Source organism: Rhipicephalus microplus, chromosome 10 (assembly GCF_043290135.1).
Source record: "Rhipicephalus microplus isolate Deutch F79 chromosome 10, USDA_Rmic, whole genome shotgun sequence".
NCBI lineage: Eukaryota > Metazoa > Arthropoda > Arachnida > Ixodida > Ixodidae > Rhipicephalus > Rhipicephalus microplus.
Genome location: NC_134709.1, coordinates 16,627,311 through 16,654,812, shown reverse-complemented (window position 1 = coordinate 16,654,812; position 27,502 = coordinate 16,627,311). Strand labels below are relative to the sequence as shown.

The 27,502-nt window shown below is 46.9% G+C and overlaps 1 protein-coding gene across 2 annotated transcripts in view; it reads left to right on the top strand.

The window, feature by feature from the left end:
• Positions 1-1,855: 1,855 nt before the first annotated feature.
• Positions 1,856-27,502, top strand: part of LOC119180601 (uncharacterized) — a 70,318-nt gene continuing 44,671 nt past the window's right edge. Inside the window, exon 1 of one of the 2 annotated variants that reach the window (XM_075875115.1) lies at positions 1,856-2,513. In XM_075875115.1, coding sequence (XP_075731230.1) covers positions 2,050-2,513 — 464 coding nt within the window. In that variant the 5' untranslated portion in view covers positions 1,856-2,049. Of the gene's footprint in view, positions 2,514-3,942; positions 4,077-27,502 lie in introns of those variants that run through there. The other variant, XM_075875116.1, reaches the window with a different exon arrangement.

Genomic DNA, 27,502 nt, shown 5'->3' with positions numbered 1-27,502 from the left:
ACAAGACGGCGAAAATATGCCTCTAGTGTCGGTATAATGACTATAGCAATAGCTACCCGAAATATTGCTGCGTAGCTGGCGTATCAACGATCAGACGTTCTGCGCCCAGGAGACGAGTGGTCACGGCATTGGTGCAGTTTTGGCGCAAACTCAGCGGAGCAATGATCGTGTGATTGCGTTCGGATTTCGAAAGGAGACGACTTGCATACGCAATTACACTACCGTTGCACCACTGAGTTAGCGCCAAAACCGAACCGACGCCGTGACCACTCGTCTTTTGTGCGCTGCCGATCGTTTACGCGTCATCTGCGTAGCGTTGCTTCTCTGGTTTTGCAAGAAACGGACGGCGTCGGCGACTGAATACTTAAGGGCCCTTCCACGCGCTTCCCGCACAACCGCAACGAACGTGCCGGCACACCCGCCGCACCCAAGCGGAGGGTGAAAGAGCGCCGCCAATTGGCTCATTTGTACCCCACTTGCCTGCGGCAGGGGTCCCGGCACGTGCGTTGCGGCTGTGCGGGAAGCGTGTGGAAGGGCCCTAAACCCGACCACAACCACACGTACGCGTCGCAGCGTGTTGGAGCGCGGAATTTCGACGCGGATATGTGCCCTCTCCCTATTGAGAGAGAGAGCTAGAGGGAGTGCGGCTACGCAATGCTGTGCTCCCTTCTCTGCCTATGAGAAGAGGTTGCGGCGCCGCGTCAAAAAGCCAAACGCTGACGAGCTACAACGCGCACGTGAGGTCGGGCCTTTACGTGAAAGAGAGGAGAGAAAAAAAGAAGGAAACTCATTTTTTGCGTGAGCCTCCAACAAGCGGCCAATAGGCCAATAGCGTTGGAACATCTGCTGGACGCGGAGCCGTGACCTACATTTCTAACGCTACACGAAAAAAAAAAAAAATCCTATGCTGCTTCTACATAGGCCCGCTGCGTACCGCATGCCATGGTCACCGGCAGTCTTGACAACTCGTCCCGAAAACCAGCTGCTGCGCTCTTTGTTAAAACGGTTGTTAACTTTTCAACTTTTGAACTAGTGTAAGGGTCGTTCCCTGCTTCTAATTATAGCAAGATTTCTATTTACGTACACAGAAGGTTGAAAGTCATCAAAATGAACGGAATGGTGCACATAAATTTCGCTCATTGTAGCAGCTGCTTGAATAGTAACAGCTCAGTCTTGAATGTGTGCATATCAAGTGCTAGTGGAAGCATGTATGTATGTATGTATGTATGTATGTATGTATGTATGTATGTATGTATGTATGTATGTATGCATGTATGTATGTATGTATGTATGTATGTATGTATGTATGTATGTATGTATGTATGTATGTATGTATGTATGTATGTATGTATGTATGTATGTATGTATGTATGTATGTATGTATGTATGTATGTATGTATGTAGACCAGCCATGGTGGTTTATTGGTTATGATGCTCGACTGGTGGTTCGAACTTAGATTGAACTCCAACCCCGACGTCCACGTTTCAATGGAGGTCTAATGCTAGAGGCCGCTGTACTTAGATTTCTGTGCGTGTTAAAGAAACCCAGGAGGTCGAAACTTCCGGATCCTCCGACTTGCGGTGTTTTTTATGATCATACCATTGTTGCGGGTCGTGAAACTCTAGCAGTTAATATTCAGTCAGATGCAGCTTACCGATAAACCAGAACAACGCCCATTATAATTCATACTGGTGTATTGAAAAAGTAAATCGGCTAGCCAATAAAACGATTGCTTCTTTCGTTCTTTTCATCCACAGTTGAATGACAACCAGGTTGAAGGACGAGAGGCCACAGACTCCGGGGGCCGAAAGTTTTGCGTGCGCGCGTGTTCGACTTCAGCCGGTCACTGTTTAATAAGATAAGCTCCACAGAAGATGGATTTATCTTGACCCCCGCTGGGACCTGCTGAAGGGAAAAGGATAGCCTCAGAAGTTAAGGCCCTGGCGTCTAAAGCCGGAACGGCCAAGCCGCTATCCACGGAAAGCGTGCCGCCGCCGTTGCCGAACAACTCCGCAGCCGGAACCGCAACCGGATCCGCAAGCGACCCAATGGCCACGCTTCAGCTGGAACAGCTGTTCCGCGCGTGCGACACCCGCGGTACGGGGTACCTGGACCGTGAAGAGCTCCGCAAGCTTTGCCACCGGTTCAGCATCAGCAGTCAGGACGCGGATGCCATATTCGAGGACCTGGATCACGACGAAGACGGCCGCATAGACTTCCACGACTTCGAGAAAGGATTTCGCGACTTCCTCACCCAGCTGCCGGGAGGCGACACGCCGCCGGAACCGGAAACGGCGGACGCCGCTGGTGGCGGCGGCGGCAACGCCTCCGGAGCCAACGCGAGTGCTCCGAGACCGTCGGAACTGCAGAAGGCGTTGCGAAGGGCCTCCACCATCGAGTATCGCAGGGACTCCGTGATCAACGGTGGTGACGACATTGCGAAGCTGTGGAACACGCAGCGCGCCTGGGGCAACCTGACCACCGAGCTTGCCAAGTCTGGGAACGTCATCGAGTGAGTGTTGTTGCGGTCATTTATGATTCTTGTACATGGTTCTCCAGGAACGAGTTCACAGTCTAATATAACCTGAAAGCAAAATGTCAGCTCTCTTCACAGCCATCGCTTTAGCCCCTGTCCCCCCTCTCTTACAGAGAACTTGCTTTTTCTTTCTTTATTAGCCTTGGACATATAACATTCGCAAATAAATACACATAGAACAAAGGACAAGCATGGACAAAAGAGTAGAGGTTAAAGGCGTCAAAGATCACAGGCCCCTTTAAAATTCCTTCATCTGTAGAAGGCTTTACACTTGAAACTATTCGGACACATCTTGACGAACCTCTTGTGATTCCACGAATGAACAGATAGGTAACTTTCCATCCGCGCTTACTCTCGTTGGTGACGACAAGCACTTCTCGAGTGATTCATCAGATAGTTGACTTGCCCACACAAACATACCGTTGTGTGGCTGGCTTTAGACCGAGAATAATTTTAGTCAGAGATTGTGACGTCGTTTTTCAACCAGACGTAACGTTTTAGGTAATAAAGCCGAATCTTGAGCTATCGATAGGCGTAATATTTGCATAACCCGAGAAAAAGCACTTTTGGTTTGAGCGAAAACCAACTGGTGCCACTCCCATGCGGGTGAAAGAGGCACGCCGTGGTTCTGTGGGCGGACTGACTGGTTAACTTTATTTGGTCCTGGGGAGGATAAATTTGTAATCAGGTTGTAGCCAATGTTTAAAACCAAGTTCTCGGTCTCTACATAACAATAAATCGAAGCTCCGCCCCCAGCAGGATGACTCGCCTACCAATCAACACGAGAGTCGGGCTAACTGGTTTCCTTTTTAAGAACCATGTATTTTGTCGGAGCTAATGTAAAGACGACAAGTACTAGGTATAGATCGTCGTCCCCACATAAAATATTGCCTTTCACTGAACAGTGTTGTCGGAATTTTCACTAGAACCGCGCAAAAAGTTCAAGTTTATGACCAGAAACTAACGACAAGACACGAACACGTGTTCATATGGGAAGGTTTTTATACTTTGACGCCATGGAAATGCCCCGACTTGGTTGCATAGTCTAGCCTTGCAAATCTTCTCTTGGTGGGACATCACCTGCGGAGGGCAAAGTCTGCGTCTATATTTAGGTTGTGGCCGACTGTGGGTGACTTGATGGTCATAACGCTGGACCTGTGCGACACAAATCGTAATCAACTGAATGTAAATCGCTGTGGGCTTGGAAATATTTATGGAAATGCAGTTTTTCCAAGCGGCCCTTTGCGCAAGCAAGGTACGACAGAACAATGGTGCGTGCTACCTTCGCACTGCTCGCTTCTGTTAGCGGGAGTGTAACAGCCTGTCAGAAAAGTCGCAAAGGCCACAGGTTTCGCCTGCGGTGTGCACAAACACCTGTGCGATGAGGCTGTAGGGTGAGTGGCTTTACTCGGCCAGCAAGGAGGAAGTCCTAGTCTCCATTGCGGACAAGCAGCGCGGCGGGCATGTCGTGATTGCGAAGCAACTTCTTGTTACGTGTAGGCGAGGAGCGCGGCTGAGTTTACCCTGACTGTGCGTCATGTGAGTACGCAGCTGCTTAAGCATCTATTTACAGCTCCGTTGTCTATCTATCTATCTATCTATCTATCTATCTATCTATCTATCTATCTATCTATCTATCTATCTATCTATCTATCTATCTATCTATCTATCTATCTATCTATCTATCTATCTATCTATCTATCTATCTATCTATCTATCTATCTATCTATCTATCTATCTATCTATCTATCTATCTATCTATCTATCTATCTATCTATCTATCTATCTATCTATCTATCTATCTATCTATCTATCTATCTATCTATCTATCTATCTATCTATCTATCTATCTATCTATCTATCTATCTATCTATCTATCTATCTATCTATCTAGTCTGTCTGTCTGTCTGTCTGTCTGTCTGTCTGTCTGTCTGTCTGTCTGTCTGTCTGTCTGTCTGTCTGTCTGTCTGTCTGTCTATCTATCTATCTATCTATCTATCTATCTATCTATCTATCTATCTATCTATCTATCTATCTATCTATATATATATATATATATATATATATATATATATATATATATATATATATATATATATATATATATATATATATATATATATATATATATATATATATATATATATTTATCTATTTCTATCTATCTAGCTATCTATCTATCTATCTGCCCGTCCGTCCGCCCGCCTATGGCATTTCGCTCTGCTGGCCATCTCGATAATGGGATCTGTACCAAAATTTGCAGCATAACATGACTATGACGAGCATTAGTGACTAGTCATAATATGATAATCATGCCATGTATGTTATGAATGTCATGATTTACATGTCATAGTCTTGCTGCTCTTGCGGTGGTCTCGGTCACGTGAAATGTTGCAAAACTGGTATGATATGACATGACTGCATGTCGAACATAAGTGATGGGCCCTAACATAATAATCATGACATGCGTGTCATGTAGGAACATGACCACATGCCACGCTCATGATGCGTTCCCGGCCGTTTCGCTAGCTTCACAGATACCAAAATTCGTAATACGTGACGTGAATGGACGGCGAAGGTAAATTACCCGTCCAAAGATGATAACCATGATATGCGTGTCATGTAAAACATGACTGCATGCTGCGCTCATAGCGTGCTCGCGGCCGTTTTGCTAGCTTCACATATGTCAAATTTGGTATTGTGTGAAGTGAACAGGCTACGAAGGTAAATGACTCGCCCAAAAATGAAAATCACGATATGCGTGTCATTTAAAACATGACTACATGCTATGCTCAAAGCTCGCTCGTGGTCATTTCGCTAGCTTCACATATACTAAATTTGGTATTACGTTACGTGAATGGACGACGAACACAAATGTGTGACGCAGACATGGTAATCATGACATGGAACTAATGTACGCGTCATATTTTACATGCGTACCACTGATGGGGCTGGTATTGCAAACGTTAGTGCTGCCGTCTTTACGCGACTATAAACAACATACTTGCATCCTATACAGATGCGTGGGCGCGCATGACATTTCTACTTGTGTTTACTGTGTACTACGCCCGTCCGCATTGTAACGTTTTGCTAATTTTAAAGTGACATATAAACCTTTCTCATTCGTGCCTCCCATACCATCGATTCCCACTGTACGTGGGATCTGTTATTTTTTTGTTCTTTCTCTTTCCCTTCTCCCCCTAAGACCTTTTTGTCCACAATCCCCTTCCTCCATGCAGAGTAGTATGTAGGTGCCTCACATATGCCCACAGAATTCCCTTTTTCCCTTCGAAGATCTCTTTCTCTCTCTATCAAATATGGGAAAGGTACGGTACCTAGCCTCTCAAGTGCACAACAACGGTTGCTGGAACGTTCAAGGAACAGAACGGTCTGTGAACCCAGCTCAGCCGCAGTTTGGACGCTTGCAGTCTCTGATAGCCGTAAAAGCAGCGAAGAAGCTCTATGTACCATATGTGCATACGGCATTTTACGTGCTGACAGCTCTATGTAGCCTAGTTCCTGCGATTTACAGGAAGTGAGTGATGAGCAGTTGGGCAATGTGGTGAAACTATGGACGACCTTTGGCGTCTTCGTGGAGGATAGAGGTCGATTAATATACTGCCCGCATAGACGTTTATTGAGCCGCTATGGAGCTTTATTACTCGCCAGGAGAGATCGATAAGGAGTCCGTCATTGGGGACGACACTTCTTGTGCCAAAGACCAAGAGAGCGTCCAGATATCTCAACATTGACGTTTTGCGGCTGGCTGTCGCCTAATTCATGACTTCTTTGCGCAAACACGTACACGGACACAAGGTCCTTGTGTCCGTGTACGTGTTTGCGCAAAGAAGTCATGAATGAGTACCAACTCGCCCAACTTTCAGTACTGTTGGTACTGTCGCCTAATTGTAGTACTTGAGGGGGAGTCAGCATTGACGCGGTTGTCTTTTGGTGTTTGGTGTCCTCATCTGCGAAGTCGTAACATGCTGCCGCTAATACATGCCGGGGATTGTGACGATGAAAGATGAGGTGATGGGGCTGATTGTTACTGTGATATTGAGGTTGGTTATTTGCAAACGTATTTTTATAACACGAGCGTCAGTGCTAGCGGCAGGCGTGGTGCTTCGTCCAAGGGGCAGTCGATATGTTAGACTTCATGTGCCACAGACAACCTTATATTTTTCAGTGAGCTCTTTAGGCAGCAGTTCACGATTTAGGTTTACGCATTTTAGGAACACGCAACTGAAAGCCGTAATGCTTCTCAACGCCGCATCCCCAGGGTCGCTTGAGTTACTTTCTTGATTGCTTTCCCATATAAATGTTGGAAAGGACTGGACGGTAAATGTGGTGGTCTGCAGGTGGATAGAGGTCTCAAGACCAATCCCGAAAATGGGCTTTACATTGTGGCGAGCATGTGTATGCGTTCAGATTCTATGATGTACGTGCACATATATGCGTGGATATAAATGCGACATTATATAATACATTGATACAAAACACTTATGCCTAACAATGACTATGAATCGCAGTTGATATTCGTTTAGTACGTTGTACAAGTATTAGCATTAAGATACGCTTTTCTTATTTGTATCTAATTTCTAGAAAATTAGGAATTGTATGAGTTTGCTGAAACCTATTTTTACCTCTCGTTCGCCCTTCTTTTCGTCCACGTGCTTTTTTTCAGTTTTTTTTTGCGAATGCTATATAGATATACCGAAATGCGGGGGGGGGGGGGGGAGGGGGGGGGTATATTGCAATTCCACGATGAAACGCCTTAGAAATGCCTTTTTTTTCTGTTAAAGCTACGTAATATTGAAAGTTTGGAGAACGTGAAAGTTTGGAGAACGTAGACATGTCGTCTGTTGACTTAGCTACATATGCACAGAGTTTAGGAGCCGTGATTGCTTATTAGGTAACTAGTAACATTAGTAATCTAATTCGTGTGTTTTTAGAACGGAAGCACATAGCCTAGATTAGATAAGATGTCCTTTTGAATGTAGTCGTTTCGGATGACGATTGGGAAGTCTTACTTCCCTATCTTATTGTCTTACTTCGTCTTATCTTGTTTTATAGTCTTACTTCGACGAAAAGCAGAAAAAAAGGGGGGCACAAGAAAAGGGCGGAGAAGAATAGATGACTGTGCAAAGAGCGAAACACGGGAAGAGGAGAAACATAACAGATTAAAAAAAAAACAACTAAGTTAAGAAACACAGGAACGGGCGCAGGTGTCTTTGAGCCACAAGTGGACAGTAAAACAATCTCTGTTGTTTCTTCGAGCTGTAGCAGGCTGCAGTCTCTATACTGTGCGGAATGTTTCCAAAGACTCTTGTGTCGGTAACGTAGCCATCTAGCACAGGTTTGGCAGCGTATTTTGCTTTCGACTAGCTGGTTCACGCATGCAGTGCCAGAACTATAACCTAATAGCTCAAAGAGAGGAGAGTATAAACGAATTTGAATTAATTTTGGAGACGGAACGTTAGGAATTGAGGAATTTTATTGATGTATTTTACGGAGGGAATGAATGCAGCTTCATAGAACACGCTGTTGGAGTTGGTTGATTGGTACTTGCAGAGTTTAAAAGGGCTCATTTAAAACAAGATGATTGAATACTGTCATGTAGGTTTTAAGATCTCAGGAAGGAATGGCTAAGGTGATTCTTCCTTCTGCCATCTTCATCAACTTTGCACAAGATAATGAAAAATACTGCCTTGTTCTCTACGCCAGCTTAGCATAGGGCGACGAAAAAGACTGTTCTGTTCTCTACACCACGGGCACTTCCGATCGCGATCTGCGCTGGTCCAGCTCGGATTTACTGATCGCAATTTATATGGAGTGGTCGCTGCTATACGATCCCAACTTTACGCATCGCACTTGGCTCAGACAATAGTAAAACTGTGATCTGGGTGTCATATCGCGATGCGCTAATCGTGATGATATTTATCTTAATCGTGTCAGATCGCGTTTGAAAATGACCGCGTAGCAGCATGCACCTCATTCAGATTGAGCCTTATACGGATCAACCCTGATCGCGATCGAAGGTGCCCGTGTTACACCGGTATCAGTACAGGACGATGAATAAGACCGCCCAGTCCTCTTCACCAACTTAGGACAGGACAACTAACGTCGCCCTGTTTTCTACACCAACTTAGCACAGGACCATTAAGAAGACTGTCATGCTCTCTATGAGACCTTAGGGCAGGAGGTTGAAGGAGACCGTCGTGTCCGCATCACGGACTTGAAGTAAAACGGCGAAAACAAACAAACAAACGAACACGAACAAACAATCTCGCTAACATATCGGATGTATACTTTCACCATGCACTTTTCCGCACAGTGATTGTTCAACCCCTTACGCTTTGTCATGTGTAGCTACTGTCCAACTGTCAAGCATATTGGCCTAGAGGGCCTCCACTAGATAGGCCAGCGCTGCGATCGTTTTGACGTCACAGATAGGATAGTAGTTGAGGAATACGGCAGCTTTGCTTTCGCGACACCACTTGCATCGTCCTCCATGGCTGCACCGGTTCTTAGTAGCGATTTTACGGTGCAAATTAGACACGAGAGAGCCACCGGTGCACCGTACTATCAGGTCTTGCCGCTTCTTTAAGCACCGAGCTTCAAAACAAAGAAAAACACGCACGGTGTCCACAGCGAAAGCGCAGGAAATCAGGTGCTCTAGCAGACAACACAACCCGACATCCCATGAGTGACGTCATCACGTAGGTGGCGCCACGGTATGTCCTCGAGGCCAAATATTTTCCGTAGACCAGACCCCTTCCCCCCTTTTCCCAGACATATACCAAACACTTCTGAGGACTGGGCGGCGACGTAGGGAAAAAATTTGCATCATATAACGGTTGTGTTATCATGAGGGTAACTGCTTGCATCCGGCAGGCTTTCCATCGACATATAGATTTTTGTAATGCTACAATACCTTCATTACCGCTTCGGGAGCAACGATAGGCTTAAGATCACTGATGTGCTCTTTAAAGCGCGTTTACACTAGAGAGACACGACACCGATTTTGGTCTGTGGGCTGTCTTTAGGAGTGTCTTTTCTTTTGTCGTTGGCCTATGTACACTGCAAAGACACAAACAGTCCCCGGGTGGCCTCTCGAAGACCCCACTCGCGCCTTGTCGTGCTAACAGTATTTCGTTGGCCGATTCTGCAGTCACATTGCAGGCACAGGCAGCGACACCGACTAAACTTGCACACCTGCACCTCATTTTCAGCCATGTTCCCCGCTCTGCCACTGTCCCTCTCCGGCTAAGCGGCGCAGCCCCCGCCATGATCCATGGGAACGAGGGACGGGTTGGGGATGCACAATAGGGTAACGAAGAAAAGAGTTTCGTTGGGGGCTCCAGCTGCCTGTTCAGACGCCGTGGAAACCTCGGAGAGGGCATTGTTCATTCCCTCAAGATTGCCCGCTTCGTGGTCCTATGAAGCAAATACATGGGGCGAATTTTCGCTCAGCCGCCGATCTCTCGACGACATGCCGACGACAGGTCTGCGGATGCGTTTGCTGGGGTTTTTGGTCTCTCATCATGTTACACAACGATGAAATTCTGTCTTTTGAGGCGTCGTCGTCGTCGTCGTCGGCCCAATGTGACCACGGGGTCTGGGGACTTCGTCGGCCGGCGACTAGTCGGGCGATGGTTTGCGTCCGCCTCGTGTTTCCGTCGGGGTCATGTCAGTGTCGTGTCGCTCTAGTGTGAACGCGCCTATAAACCTTTCTCCGTGCTTCGTTAAGTGCATGACATTAGTGCATTAAAGTACTTATTTGCACCCGACGCGGAAAAAGGACACCCATTTTCCAACGTGCCGGCTGTGCATGAGTCAGTCTTCTTTTTTTTTAATGGCCACATCGTCTGCCCGCACCGAGTTAATGACTGGCCATTAACTGCCAGTTCCGCATGAATGACAGCGACTGCCGAGTTGTCTACTTCGGTTGCTGCCCCCTCTGTCTTCGGTTGTGTTTTCGCAACCTCTTGAGCTGCTGAAAGGGTAGGCATTGACGATGAGCGGAAGGTGTGCATGCGCATTCTGTGGAAGCCCCACGTTTGAGTAGACTTGAAATGTTTCCCGAGAACAGAGTATTTTTTGTTTCAGGGCCGAAGCTCCATACGTCGTGGGTCGTTCTTTCCTCTGTAGTAGTAGTAGTAGTAGTAGTAGTAGTAGTAGTAGTAGTAGTAGTAGTATGTAGCCACCTCTAGGTTATGAGTTGCTCAATAGATGGCGATGTGTGATATGTCCTTGGGAATATAACTAGATGGCGTTAGCGATTTTCACAACATATTCACCAAGTGAATGATGAGTGGGGCGAAGCGTCCGTCCGTGTGTCCGTCCGTCCGTCCGTGCTCCTGTCCGTTTGCCCGTCCGTCCATGCTCCTGTCCGTCTGTCTGTCCATGAGTCCGTCCTACTGTCTGTCCGTCTATGCTTGCGTCTGTCCGTCCGTCCGTGCTTCCATCGTCCGTATGTCCGTACGTCCATGCTTCTGTCCGTCCATGAGTTGGTCCGTGCGTCCGTACTTCTGTCCATCCGTTCGTCCTTCCGTCCGTACCTTCATTTGTCCGTCCGGACACACGAATGGACGCGTTGCCCCACTCATCGTCACTCACTTCGTGAATATGGCGCGAATTTTTTACATTCTAGTTTATGTCACTCGCAAAGGTTACTTTAATTACGTGGATGACGTTATAAGTAATGATATTGTGACGTCGTGCAAGCCATTTTTGTAGCCCCGTTTAACGCTTCTACTGTCAGGCTGCAAATGGGCGGGTCTCGCTGATACACTTTTTGACAATGTAAAACAATATAGGGCTACCCACTCCTGCTGCCCTTTGCGTGCTGGAATGGATGTAGCTGTGCTGGACTTTCAGAGATGCAGTTGGTACTGGGCGTACTTATTGCAGGCCATGGGATGGCGCGACAAAGTTAGATGTGCGTGCAATCATGCTTTCTATCCGCGTTTCTTTCTGAGCTACCGGAATGTGCGTAGCCGGGAGACGGAACACCGGGCCGTGCCTCGCCTCTCCGGAGACATATTTTCGTCATGGAATACATAGCGCCAGATGACCATTTGCCTGCCCGGTCTTTTTTACAAGATCAAGGTAGTGGATCTCTTCCCTAATTGTGGAAACAATTAGGGAAGAGGAATGCGCTTTGCGATAGAAAGAAATAATATAGTACTACGATTGATAGGGTATTCAAACCACAACAAGATTGCGAGGGACGTGGTAGTGGAGGGCCCCAAAAATTTCGACCTTCTTGTGTTCTTTAACGTGTACCGGAATCCATATAAGTACACGGATCTCTAGTGCTCCGCCGCCATCAAAATACGGCCGCCGCGGCCAGGATTCGAACCAGTGACCTTCGGGTTGGCAGCCGAGCACCCTAGCAAATGATCCGAGGTGGACCCGTATGCTCAATAGAAAATGGCTTTCGCTTGCCTTTGAGTTGTTTAGGTGCATGTATGCAGTCGGAACCCAAGAAGAACACACCGTTCCGATTCCTTTGTCAAGGACTGACGCTGCAAAGCAACTTCGTCACCCGGCACGTAGTCTGAGTCTGCAGGAGTGGAACACCTCAAGCATAAGACATACGAGACTATACCAAATAAACCCTCGACTGGAACTTCGACCTCCATCCGGACTTCGTCGACGTGAAGCTTCACTTCTTTGTCGCCTCTGGTTGGGGGTTGCCTTCACAAAAGCATATAGAACCCTCATAGGATTGACTGACAATGCGGAATGCGACGTCTGCTGCACCAAAGAAGACATCGACCATCTGATATGCCATTGCCCTCGATTTGCCTCCGAAAGACAGAAGCTTTCGGACGCATTGCGACAATTGGACGATCGGCCACTCTCTGTGCAGATGCTACTCCATGGAACACCGTCATCGCCTTTCGTCGGCTCAAAAAGCAGTCAAAGCTGTCTTGTGCTTTTTGAGGACTACAGGCCTACGTGACCACCTTTAACTTTTGTGTAGTGCCACCGCTGCATACGCGCCAGCCAATTGACTGACAATCCTCCTTTTTTTCTCTCTCTCTCTTTCTCTTCTCTTTCCTCTCTCTTTCTCATCTTTATGTCCCCTTCCTATTCCCCCAGCGTAGGGTAGCAAACCTGGCATGTGCCTGGTTAACCTCCCTGCCTTCCCTTTTGTTGTTTATCTCCCCCCCCCCCCCAGTGATTTTTTTAGGGGCGAAGCTCCGTAAGCCGTGGGTCATGCGTACCCGATATACGTAGTAGTAGTAGTAGTAGTAGTAGTAGTAGTAGTAGTAGTAGTAGTAGTAGTAGTAGTAGCCACCTCTCGTTTTGTTCTTGGAATGTCCGTTGGATGGCGTTACTTGTGTATACGATGAATATATGATGAAAAGATGCGAGCTGACGGTGCTTGGAGTGTTCGTTAGATGGACGGGCGGACAGACGTAAGCAAGAACGAACGGATGCATGGATGGACTGACGGACGCTTCGCCCCACTGATCATTATTCACTCCGTGGATATGCTGTGATTGTTTTTTTTTTTTCGCCACTCTATTCGTACGCTTAGTTTCCCTCCAACCGGTGACCTCGCTGTCGCGCTACCCGCTAATCGCCTGAGCAAAATGACGGCCCGCTGTACTGGCGTGGCAGCGCGAACAACGCTCGCTAAACAATGTCGCGGTCACTCGATCGTTTCAACGATTCCGCATGCTTTGTCAAGAGCCAATGGGCCAACGTAATGGGCCAACTGGACCGCGTGTGCATTGATGATCTGCGGTGAGAGACCTTTTAAAGGGACGAGGCGGTAGTGCGCAGTTGATTGACGTGCCGTTCTCGTTGCTCCACGTCGCACCTGGCTGACCCCTCGTCGCTCTGACATTGCCGGAATTCCGTCGCCGCCAACTGTGGGGGGCTATAGCGGCTCGCGTTCGTTCGGAAACGTGTTTTGCCGGTACATGACTCGCACGCGCGCGTTCAGAGCTTCTCGCCGGACGTGTCGTTTTATTTTTTGCAACCGATAGACTGATCGAGCCCGGCTGCGTCGTTTTGCTTCCAACCTTAGCTTAGAAAGTTGGCGATCGTATTCGCATATCGGATGCGTGGGGATTGCTTGAATGTAGGTTCTTTATACAACAACAACAACAACAACAACAACAACAACAACAACAACAACAACAACAACAACAACAACAACTACTACTACTACTACTACTACTACTACTACTACTACTACTACTACTACTACTACTACTACTACTACGACAACAACAACAACAACAACAACAACAACAACAACAACAATAATAATAATAATAATAATAATAATAATAATAATAATAATAATAATAATAATAATAATAATAATAATAATAATAATATTAATAATAATAATAATAATAATAATTGTTGCTGTTTGCGTCACAAAATTAAGATATGACAGATGTCTTAGTCGAGGGCGCTTTCTAAATTTTGACCACCTGTGGTTCTTTAACCTGCATCTCATTCTGCATGAGCCTAAAGCATTTTCACCTCCACCCAACATGCTTCCGCCGCTGTCGGGATTTGATCCTGCGACCTTCGCGTAAGCTGTCTAGTACCTTAACCAAGAGTACCTTAACCATCGTTGCGGGTTGCTTAACCATGTATACTTAACTATGGACGGACGGATAGATTTATGTCAGGAGCATCTGCCGTGACGACCAAAGTTGAAGAAGAGAACTGTGTTGTGGGTCGGGGGCTTGCGACCGGCACAGAGCAGAATAAGAACAGCCTGCCCAGCATACGGGCGTTGTCTCCAAGTTACCTCCGTCTCAGTTGTTGCAATGTTTTCCCGCGGAGTACAAAGAGTACAAACTTTCAATTAATGTGCGTGTCTTCGTTGAGGGACGCCATTATTCCAGCTAAATCTGGTTCTTGCCGCTAAGTGTTGGAAACATCCTATTACGAGAACCAAATCCCGCCTTCTTTGGTTCGGGGTGTGCTTTCTACGCATGGGTTCCATGACAGTGCATCAGCAGCTTGGTTTAGCGGTAGTTGAAGGTAGCCACCTGGTACCAGCAACCTGGTAGCAGTAGGTGGCCGCCTCTCGTTTAGCCCGGGAATGTCCACTGGATGCTGGTACTTGTATATGATGAATGTATGCTGAAAAGATGCGAGATGGCGGTATACTTGGAGTGTTCACTAGACGGACGGACGGACGGATGGGCAGACAGACGGATGGATGCCTGGACGGACGAAAGCAAGAACGAACGGACTGACGGACACACGGATGGACTGATGGATGCTTCGCCCCACTGATCATCGTTCACTTCGTGGATATGCTGTGATTTTTTTGCATGCACCTCGTTACGTTTTGCTAAGTGCCTGCCCAGGAGCGGTGGCGAGCGATGTTTGGCTTCTATTGTCGGTTGCAAGCTATAAGAACAACTACATGCTCCGCCCCTGGAAATGCAGCTCGCCTGCCACTCACCTGTGCAAGAGAATCGTGCTAGGTACTTTCCGCCGTACGCATAACTATATTTACGCACTTATTGGAAACACTGCATATATTGATAGTTAAAAGTTTGTCGTCCCTATACTTTAACATATTGCGTCTCTTCGAAAATTGCCTGGAAGGTTAAAGATTTTTGGACTGAAAGCCATGGACACGAAGATGTATTTGTGGAAATATCACATATATATCTTATGTACGTGGAAACTGGGTCACGTAATGTAAATAATAATAATAATAATAATAATAATAATAATAATAATAATAATAATAATAATAATAATAATAATAATAACGTCTGAGCTCTCACGACCTAAAACATGATATCATGGTGAGGGATGCCGTGTGCTCTGGAAAAAAATCCAAAAGGTGGTAACAGCAAGCAAATTGATAGTAACTGCAGTGGTTACTAACTTCCTGGGACCGTTACTAAATTTTTGCTAGGCCCGCCTCGGTGATACAGCTGTGCTCCAGTATAAGCCAGTGGCCTACTGTCATTAGTTATTAGTCATTGGTTAAGGTGTCGAAGTGGAACAGCTGAAAATTTGCTGAACTTAGTCCTACGACAAAACGGTTCCAGACCACATCACGGAGCCGAAACGGAGACGAAAGGACGAGATTTAGACAAATCCGTGCACTAACTATCTTGTAACGTATGCGGTCGGGCTTTAGTTGGTGTGCATCTTGGGTAAAATATCGTTGGCGCGAACTTGAAAGAAGACGATAGAAGAGACATGGAGAAGAGGCACTTTAAGCGCCCCGCGTTTGCAGCTCGTAGACACTGATGCCAGAGTTTTTCTTTAGTGTGCCTATAAGAAACTACATTTTATTTATTTATTGAATGCTGCAGACCAAGAACTGGTCCAAGCAGGACAGGTACGAGAGGCAGGATATAAATACAAAAAAAAAATTGCAGCCTATTCACGGAGTGAATGACGATTGATGGGGCGAAGTTTTCGTCAGTCCGTCCGTGCTTCGGACCGTCCGTTCATTCTTGCTTCCGACCGTCCATGCGTACCTCCGTGCGTCCATCCATGTGTTCGTCCATCCGTGTGACCGTTGGTGCGTCCGTCCATCCGTTCTTCCGTCTGCCCATTCGTTCGTCTGTCTGTTCGTGCGACCGTCTCTCTGCCTATCCGCCCGCTCGTCGGCCCATGCGTCCGCCCCTCTCTCTGTCTGTCCGTCTGTGCGTCCGTCCGTCAGACCGTCCGTCCATCTGTATATCCGCCCGTCCGTCCGTTCGTCTATCTAGTGAACTGTGAACCCTCCAAGTACAGCCATCTCTCATGATTTCATCATGCATTCATCAAATACAAGTGCCGCCATCCAGCGGACGTTCTAAGGACCACTCTTTCGGGTATGTGCCACCGATGGTTACGCACTATGTGCCACCGATGGTTACGCAAGGAGGGACGCACACGCCACGCCATAAGGAGCTTCGCCCCTAAAAACACATGTGATAATGTAAGAAGATATCACGAGAAATATAGAATCGAAAACTCGTACTAACAGAACGCATAAAACTTAACATGGCAAAATATTACATAAAAAGAAACAGAGCACAAATCGAAACTGCCCATTTTAGCTTTAAACACCAGAAAATCGGCTGAGATAAGTCATGCAGTTCCACTCGGACACAGTACGTGGGGAAAAAAATTTAAATGCGTTGGTTTTGTCAAAATACGGGGTTAAAAGAATGGGCGTGATGATATGCCAACTTGTACGCTGCGCAAGCACAATGTGCGAAGATATCGAACTAGTTTCAAGAGATTGAGAGAACTGCAACGTCACATCTGTACGACGCGCGGTCGAAAAGAATATCTTTCGCGATCGCTTCCGAGCGCAAGTTTTTTTTTTTTTTTTGGCCGCACCGGCGCCGCGCTAGCACCTCGTCGCGCATACAGAAAAGGTAAGCTCGCGCAGATGGCTCGAGTCACGACAACGCAACAAGTGCACCTGCAGAAAGAGAGTATGGGTTGGAGCCGTTCAGAGAACAACCTTCGCGGCTCTTCTGGAGCGCCCGCAGAAAGAAAAACTCGAAGGTTTTGGCCTCGGCGCTCTTGGGGGTTGTGATAAAGAAATATGTTCCTGGCTCGTTGACCACTCGGCTATAAAGTCAGATCGAATGAAATCAAACCTTGCCCCGCCGCGGTGGTCTAGTGGGTAAGGCACTCGGCTGCTGACCCGCAGGTCGCGGAGTCGAATCCCGGCTGCGGCGGCTGCATTTCCGATGGAAGCGCAAATGTTGTAGGCCCGTGTGCTCGGATTTGGGTGCACGTTAAAGAACCCCGGGTGGTCGAAATTTCCGGAGCCCTCCACTACGGCGTCTCTCATAATCATATGGTGGTTTTGGGACGTTAAACCCCACATATCAAATCAAACTTTATTTTATCTCATCAAGGAGAAAGAGCAGGGGGGGGGGGCGAGAAAAAGTTGCGTCACTAGAGTTTGACCAAGTCCGGTACCCTGCGTTACACTTCGACAGCGTGTAGCATTGATATATAGAAGCTTGGTCGTGCGCATATAAGGTGTACACTGCATTATAGTTCAAGATGTCGTAGGCGTGGATGTTCAATACGCAATTGGGAAAATTATTATTGTGATTATCGACACGTTGGTTAGGTGTCATGTAACGGACAATGCCGTCGTGAAGCTGAATGGAAGTGATAGTTTTTGCCGACTGGAATAGTAAGGAGGCGTTCACGTCATATGATTGATTGATTGATTGATTGATATGTGGGGTTTAACGTCCCAAAACCACCATATGATTATGAGAGACGCCGTAGTGGAGGGCTGCGGAAATTTCGACCACCTGAAGTTCTTTAACGATGCACCCAAATCTGAGCACACGGGCCTACAACATTTCCGCCTCCTTCAGAAATGCAGCCGCCACAGCCGGGATTCGAACCCTCGACCTGCGGGTCAGCAGCCGAGTACCTTAGCCACTAGACCACCGCGGCGGGGCGTCACGTCAGATGTCGTCGAATTCGTACGTAACATATTAGGGTAAACGTGCGGTGCGCCACATACCAAGGACAAAGAATCAGTGCTCGTGTCTTTTGTTTCGTGGTACTTCGCATGTAGCGGGCCTCCACGCTTATTTTAGCATGTCGCCCAACTCGCTGTGTTAATGCAGCTTATAATATAAGTCTAGGCACTTTTCAAGAGCATGGAGATGAAAGAAGATACGTAATACAGGAACCTGTATACTACATTCATTTCAACGAAATGATTTTAACAGGCAAGTAAGCCAAGAAAAGCATGTGGGACAATAATTGTGGTCCTTAACTGTAGCGTTGCAATTGTGACGTAAATTGAAATTAACTACGTTTTACGAAAAAAAAAAACGTTTTTTTTTTTCCGTGATGGCATCGTAATCCACGGCCTTCGAATCACGCGTCCGATGATCTCACGACGGAAGTCTCTTCACGTAGGGTATTTCCGAACATCTAACCCCTGGCAATGTTAGCAGCCCCTGTTTGATTCACTTGGTTATGTCTAACTGCGGAATCGCGCGTTCGAAGAACCCCGGCTGCGGCGGCTGCATTTCCGATGGAGGCGGAAATGCTGTAGGCCCGTGTGCTCAGATTTGGGTGCACGTTAAAGAACCCCATGTGGTCGAAATTTTCGGAGCCCTCCACTACGGCGTCTCTCATAATCATATGGTGACTTAGGGACGTTACGCCCCACATATCAATCAATCAATCAATCAATCAATCAATCAATCAATCAATCAATCAATCAATCAATCAATCAATCAATCAATCAATCAATCAATCAATCAATCAATCAATCAATCAATCAAGCTGCGGAACGAACCCGTCAAAGCAATACGGCGCATTATATTCTCACATGTGTATGCGTGTCTGGACAATTGCATTGGGAAGTATAATACTAATAATTTCTTAGTCTTAACGTCCCAGAGTGACGCAATAGCTCCGGAAGATGTCGACCATCCGGTCGTCCTGTAACGTGTACCTAAATCTAAGTACACGAGCCCCGAATGTACTGGGAAGTCAGTGAACCATTTTTTTCTCCGGTTCATAGATTGCAGGAACGGCGCTGCATCGATGTCAGTGTTCGGCAGGCCGGTCGTTCTGTTTCACCACGTGCTTGAAGAGCACGGTGGCAGGGCACGAGGTTGTTGACTTTGCTGCGCGTGTTGGCGTTCTTTCTCGGCGTACGAGCATTGATTTTCCTGAATGAGAGACGCGGGAAGTCATTCATTGAATCCCTACGCGCTGACTTCCTGTCTCACCGAAATACGGCACCGTACGTGATTTGTCTTTGCGGTGTTCTACCTTTACGCACTGAGGCGTCTCGAAGCAAGGCATGCGGGGCCCTACCTGTATGCGCTGAATCAAAACAGTAATTTTAGAAACAGTCTGTGCTTGTCAGTAAGAGTGTGTGGACCGTCAGATATGCCCGCAGCTTCCTGGCTGAAATATAGAGTACTTAAATATATTTTTTTGGCGCTCATTCTTTTTGGCGCTCATTTTTGGCTTTCATTCTTGTGTCCACACAAAACACAGGCCGTAAACCTGTGTTTTGTGTGGATACAAGAATGAAAAACAATCGGCGCTAAATGGTCTACTAGAAGTCTTATTTTCCATATTTTTAACGACTTCAGCCAACAACAAGAAAAAAAAAAAGTCGTATGGTCTCCTGTGTATTTTCTCAAGACGGCAAAAGCCATCGCACTCTTTTTTTTTTTCTCGGCAGGTCCCATTGATTCTATTGATTATCCCCATTCACCTGTCTCCCACCCCTGCATGTTTTTCTACGTCCTACGTGTTCCGGCACAGCCTCTGAAATCGTAGGCACTTGGAACTCTAAGCACCTCACGTGATATTGCGTTGCTTCCGGGATCCGCCCTCCTTCGACGAAGGGATGATGTCATGTGAAGACGCGATCGGGTGACGTCACGCTATTTGACGTCAAGATGCCACCACACATTCAGCGTAACTCGTGTAATCGGCGTAACCTAAAAGTATAATGTAGTGGTGCGGGAGGGGCGATGGACGCTGACAATGTGGGGTAGTCATTCTCACGAGCACTAGTACTTGATTTTCTTCCATATCCCGTATCGTGTGGCAAAATATGAATAAGCGTGGGCTCGGACTGTGCGTTGCATCAGGGGAGAGTGTGTTGAACTTAGTGCGTCACTTCGGAGCGAGATGCGTGACGTCAGGGGGCCACTGAATCGCAGATGGCAGCTTTTGTGCAGATAAATAAAAAGAGATGTAAAAAAGAAATGGAAAGAACTTCGTTGGTGGCACGTAACTGAAGTGACATCATTAATACTCGAAAGCATAGGTCGGTGAACTCATGAATCGACTCACTCTAGGTGCTATTCTAAACATTGTCTAGTTCCGCCATATTGTCAAATTTTGTAATGGCGGCATTTTAAGCCAATCAGAGAGGTCGTAGCAGCTCACTTGACCAATTAGCATCGATCAATGGTGGAATCTGACAACATGGGAGAATTCGACAATGTCCAGAGTAACACCCTCGGACTCACGCACTCAGATTGAATCGTCGACCCGAGAATCTGAGTAAGTCCGGGTCAGTAATATCTTTGTGAGTTTGAGTGCGAGTGAGTCCCATTAAAAAAAAATGAGACTCGAAGTGAGTCCGGCTCGGAAAAAAATTCTAATAAGTCTTAAGTCCGAGCTATTCCGACGCGCAATATATAATTGTTTAGTGAGCCTGAGTGAGGTTCCACTTTTGCCGACCAATGCTTGAGAGTGAGGGTGTATGAGAGAGGAGGTGGAAACCCCTTTGAACTATTATACGAGAGAGATATGTTCGAAGGAACGACGTGAACCAAGAAGGATGGAAGTGTCTATAGACCATTGACTCATTCACTTTTCCGGTCGCCCTATGCGTCGGAACTTCCATTTGTTCGCGTCACGTATGTTTGAAACAAACTCACTTTGTCGCAGCCACAGCGCGTGTTCGTAGGCGTAAAAGAGGAGCATGCTCCTCGTTGATATCTCTTACGATTCCACGCCTTCGCGAGCGCACTCACGTGCTGCCGTATGATATCGCGTTACTAACACTAACACACTTTAGCGCACTCACGTGCTGCCGTATGATATCGCGTTACTAACACTAACACACTTTAGCGCACTCACGTGCTGCCGTATGATATCGCGTTACTGACACCGACACGCTTTAGTCGATCAGCAAACGTGTCTTAACAGAACGGTTTGTGCGACTGTCGTCGTTCGGAGGAAGGGAATGGTGCACGCGTACGCCGTTCGCGGCGACTCTATAGATGCAGCAATATACGTGCTTTCACGTGCCAAAACCACTACGCGATTGTGAGCCACTCCGTTTGTGCAGGGCTCCAGAAAGTGCGGACCATCCGGTGTTCTTGAAGGAGCACTGACAACGCACCGTACACGGGCATCTATACCGTTTCGCCTTCATTGAAATGCGACCGCCCAAAGGCCGCGATCGAGTCCGCGACGTTACAGGGTCAGCATCCGAACACCACCGCAACCGAAGCGGATGTAACGCGGGGACTTCGTGCTATAAAAAGATGCCGGTGGGCGAGATGCAACTGCAACATCTGTTGCTGAAGCCTTATAACAACGGCGTTTCAGATGTAGCAAAGGGATGTGTCAAACGCTTCGCGCTACCGTTCACTTTGATTGATTGATATGTGGGGTTTAACGTCCCAAAACCACCATATGATTATGAGAGACGCTGTAGTGGAGAGCTCCGGAAATTTCGACCACCTGGGGTTCTTTAACGTGCACCCAAATCTGAGCACATGGGCCTACAACATTTCCGCCTCCATCGGAAATGCAGCCGCCGCAGCCGGGATTCGAACCCGCGACCTGCGGGTCAGCAGCCGAGTACCTTAGCCACTAGACCACCGCGGCGAGGCGTTCTCTTTGCAGTTCCAACAGCGCTTCTTCAAAACACGACTAACATGACCCATAGATTATTTTAGCCTAGGGCGTATAAGCGTCGCCACCTTGGGCTGTGCAGCGAATGTTTTCTTCTTCTTGTACGTTGCGACGGGAATTGTTAGGGTCACGAAACGTCGTATGCACCAACCCAACCGTTTTGGTGCGTATGCGTCTATGCCGTAGCACTGTTCGTGTAGTCGTTAAAGACGAGAAACACAAAGGTTAGCTGCGCAGTATGGTGGCACTGAAACCTACCCGTAAAGTGGTCTATAGCACTACGCGTAGCGACATCGTCAGTGTTCTTAAATTCATTTGTATTTTAGACCCACCTTTTGTCCCTGCACGCGCAGTGAATGACTATAGTCGGTTACAACCTAAGAATAAATATAAGCTCCACCTATAGGCGTACCTTTGCCACCCCGAGAAACTTTGTGTAAGAGAATTTTATTTAAAAAAAAATACATGCACAGAAGACATTTATATGTTGCATATTTAGTTCCCAAGTCACTTCTAATATATCCTAACATACATTCAAATGCACCACAGGGACTGTTTGTACCTGTAAACAGAAATTCTAACGTGCACAAAGAAAACTGTGCGCAGGGGTACGCACAATTCATGAAAAGCAACGAAAAACAACAACATTTAAAAATATTTATACAATACTGAATGCAAGTTCAGTGAAATCACAAACACTAGCCTACTTTCTCAGTAATGAAGGCAAGGCATTGACACTTTGTTCTTTCTGAGAAGAATAAATCGTGTCGACCACCGCAGGAGGAAAGCTTCCCTCTCCCAGAATGAATAACTTTTATATTTAGAAAAAAATTGGCAGCATATCCAAGGAGTGAATGATGGAGAGTGGGGCGAAGCATTCGTCCGTTCACTCGTTCTTGCTTCCGTCCGTCCATGCATCCGTCTGTGTGACCGTCCATGCGCCCATCCGCCCGTCCGTGCGTGCGTCTGTTCGTGCGTCCGTCCCTGCGTTCGTCCATGCATTCACCCCTGCGTCCGTTCATCCGTCCATACATGCGTCTGTGTGTCCGGTCGTCCATCTATTCAACACTCCAAGTACCACCATCTCGCATCTTTTCATCATATATTCCCCATATAGAAGCACCGCCATTCAGCAGACATTCCGGACTAAACGAGAGGTGGCATACGCACACTTTCTTACGGCTTGCGCTTCGGGTCTACTACCCACCTTTAACCACCTCGAGTTCATGGTATATCCTAGTTCACTGTATTCATGGCACTGCGGCCCAATGCTCGCTAAACCTTTCTAAAACAGAAAAGGTTACGCCCAGCGAGTATAACGTAGCAACCTTTTCCTGTCAGATAGTGCTCAATGTACATGCCAATGGCTGCTAATGGGAAATGATAGACAGGAGAATTCGGCTTTTACTTTCTTACGGCTTGCGCTTCGTATCTACTTCCCACCTTTAACCACCTCGAGTTCATGGTATATACTAGTTCATTGTATTCATGGCACTGCGGCTCAACGCTCGCTAAACCTTTCTAAAACTAAGGAGGTTACGCCCAGCGAGTTTCTTTGTATTAAAAAAAAATGTTTAACGATTTCGAGTACTTCGTACTCAACTATGGGAGAGCACTGAGCCGTCCCGCTAGAATCAAGGAAGTGCGGCCGCGGGAATCGAAATCAGATTATTTCGATTGTGTGTCGCCAAGTACAGTGCGCGCATTTTACATCTCTAGTTTCCTTATGAAGACACAAGTAGGTGCCACTGGTTATTGGTAAAAAAACGTTGACTTCCTTCACAATTTCCGCAAAAATTTCGACATCACTTTCTGCCAAACAGAGTTCTTCAAGTAAGGACGTCGAACTTTTAATAAGTATTCGACGTATTATTTGTGTTAGCAGCAAAACAAAAAGTATACTTATGGTTGCAACAGAAGCCACGTAGCAAGACTTTCTCGCACATATGAATGGCTGGTGACCCGCAGTTTTCGGGACGGCGCTTGTTTCTTTTATTTGTGTTTTGATTTTCATTCTTAGGTTGCAACCGACTACACGAACGTGTAATGTGTGCGGGTCACGTGCGCGCGTGACTACGCTGGCATCCGCAGTCGGTGCGCAGCAGGAAAGGAACGCGCTTTCCTTCTTGCATTGAGCTTTGAAATGCCTTACCAGGCATTGTTGTAAATGCAAGCGATCTTTGCGAATTCTAAAGATTATTCGACACGTACTTGAGGGATGGAGCTGCCAGATGATTAGCCTGCATGTTTCCTTGGTTTGAGTTTTTTTGTTTTCTTTCTCCCAGTTGTGTTTATAATACGTAGCCAGGCATTGCTGTAAATGCAGGCAGTGTTTGTCTATTTGAGTTACGCATGTATTAATTGATCGCGCTACTACCGGATATAGATGTATATTGGTTGTTTTGTATTTGGTTGTACCCTCCCTGTAAGAGTCCTCAATAGAGGGCTGACAGTATTATGAAATAAATAAATAAATAATAAATAAATAGCGTGGACTCCTTCACGGGGTCGGCTGCGCGCCGCTGAGTACTTTGCCATAGTCCTTCCAGCTCCGCCCTCGCGTTCTTGCCCTCGCTCGTGGCGATACGTCACGAACACAGCCCCACACATTCTGATCAAACTCGGATTTTATACGGCACGTCACGGCGACGGCGAAATCGTGCACGAAGCGCCTGTTTAGCTAGGATAGGTGTTACAAATTTTTGTGGCGAGCTCAGCAAGTCAAATAGATGTTCCGATGTTGACGATGCATGGACTGCGGCTATCGTTGTTGCATATTACGTAGCGCCCTTCGGGGAGGTTAGTGAATTTCGATGTGGTCGAAGCTGGACTATTGAACGCAGAAGAAAGCGATGCTAAAGGGGAACGTCAAGTATTAAGTAGTTCGAGTGTTAGAGTGAATCGTTTTTGTGGACGACTCGCGAACCACTTTAGGAATGATTACACAAGGGAGATTACACAAAGAATGACTACACAAGGGAGAAGGCAGGGAAGTTAACGAAACAGCAATCTGGTTGGCTATTCTCAGCTGGGTAAAATGGAAAGGGGAGTGGAACGCCGAGAGAGATAGATTGAAAGGAGAGCGAAAATAAAAAAAAAAAGAAAGGAAATGCGTGGACACTTATGCGCTGACCCTTACGGAAACGCGTTAACAAATGCGCTAACAAATGCGCTAACGCTAATGTGGCGCTCGCCCCGAACAATAGTTGCAGACGTTTACAAAGGCCCGAAGTCCTTAAAATAGGTCGACATTGTTTCTTATTTAAATGTCGAGGAAGCCGTGTTCGAAGAATAGAAACCGTAAGAAGACGAAAAACGTGCGTCATGCACTTTCGCAAAGTCCCTCCGCGATATGTGGGACGGTTTCAGTGTATAACGACGAGTTCCGAGGCGGTGGACGTGCACGCAAGTTTTGGCTCATCACTGGCACCCTCGGTGCAAGTCGTGCGGAGTACGGTGCAGCACGGTGCCGTTAGCGAGAACCACGACGCAGTGGGGCGCGAAAGGTGTAAGAAATTCGCATGGCTCTTTTCTCGGTGATAGAGCTATTGCATACACTTAAGTACCTAAAGGTAGCTTGTACTGGAACTCTGAGGTTGATATGCTAAACAACCCGCGTACTTGGACAAAGGTGTACGATAAATAACTCCGGATCATTTTGATTAATCCGCAATTTCTTATTCTTCCATGACGTACCTCATAACCATATCTTGGTTTTGGCACATGGACCAAATAATTTTCTCCTAACCGGATTTGCGAAAGGCAAATCATATCCGAAGTTTTGCATGCTAAAACTGTAATACAATATTGAGGTATACGCTGTTGTGGTGTGTGCGCAAGATGAATTTTTGCCTCCTCAGGTGCTTTAACGTGCACCTAAATGAAAGCAGGGAAGTGTTCTTACAGTTTAATCGATATTCGGCAGCCAGGAACTGAAATCCTTCCCCGCCGCGGTGGTCTATTGGCTAAGGTAATCGGCTACTGACCCGCAGGTCGCGGGATCGAATCCCGGCTGCGGCGGCTGTATTTCCGATGGATGTTGAAATAGGCCCGTGTGCTCATATTTGGGCGCACGTTAAAGAACCCCAGGTGGTCGAAATTTCCGGAGCCCTCCACTGCGGTGCCTCTCATAATCGTATGGTGGTTTCGGGACGTTAAACACCACATATCAATCAATCAATCAATCAATCAATCAATCAATCAATCAATCAATCAATCAATCAATCAATCAATCAATTAATTAATTAATCAGGAAATGAATCCGCAGCTTAGGGCCAGATTTGGTTGTAGATTGGCATGTTAACACGTGGATTGTACTTGCTTTGTGAAAATTTTCCCCAACGTACCTAAGACCACTACTAGAAAGATTTGGTCGACGCCTAATCGTAATGCGAGCTAACTTTTTGCGTTCGCGTCCGTGCCATTGTACTAAGGTCATGGCGTAAGCCAACGAAGAGAGCTGAACCGCTGTCGCGTATGGCCCCGCTTCGGAGAAGTCATTACTTGCTTGTACCGAGACCATACGTGGACGCTTCTAGGCGGTGTTGGAAGTCCGCGTAATGATATGTGCATGTGTGTCGACTGCAAACCGTCAAGAATTCGCTGGCGCGGGCACGCTTGAATAATGCCGCCGAATAGGGTGCATACAATTCACACGTCATGATTTTTGTGCTTGTCATTACCACTGCGACGCGTTGTACTAGGTGTTTACGGTGTGTTTATTGTTAATAGCGTGTTTATGGTTTTCACCAAATCGTCCTTTCCAGTAAACGTCCGCTAACAGCCTTAAGCGACTCTTAAAGAGAAAAGAACAGAAAAGTGAGCCCTGTAACTGTCTTCATCAGAGGGCGACACCTCAACAGTAACTCTCGAGGGATGGGGATCAGGAGGGATTAAAAGGATAGGATTGAAAGGTAAATAGATATAGGAAGGAGAGAGCGAGGCACAAGGATAACGAAGGACAGAAAACGATGGAAGTAGAGAGGAGATAGGAAAGATGGACACGGTCGCAGGAGTCCGAGGACAGGGCACAACTCAGTGAGAGCTCTACGGCGTCAGTAGATGGCGTAGGGCGAGCCCAGTCAGTCAGAGCTGCGCTGTCGTTGGAGATCGCGGGACACAACCGGTTGGTACGAAATCCAGAGAGCGAGTCACCGCTAACAGCCTATACCAACGAGCGTTCTTGAATAGGTGTGTCTTGTTCGAGTGCGCATTAGATTAGCCCTCTTGTGCTGTGTCGCTCGTTGTTAATAAGAAAGCTTTTAGATGCTTCATCAGACACGAAAAGTGACTGTCGTCGTCGACCTGAGTGGTGCAAGCAGTCATAACGCCAGAATTTGGTGACATTATCATGGCGTCAAAGTTATGTCAGTTTGACGAAAAGTAACGCGACTTCGCCGCACGGTCTCGTCATCACACGACATCGGCGCTTTGTCGTAGACGAGCCGATTCCGGAGGCACGTGAGGTTTTTGAACTAGCATACGGTTTTGCAACAACTCCGATCTATCTTGTTTTTGTTTTTCTTTACAGTCCATCGTGCGATGCCCCCCCCCCCCCCCACGGCCCCGCC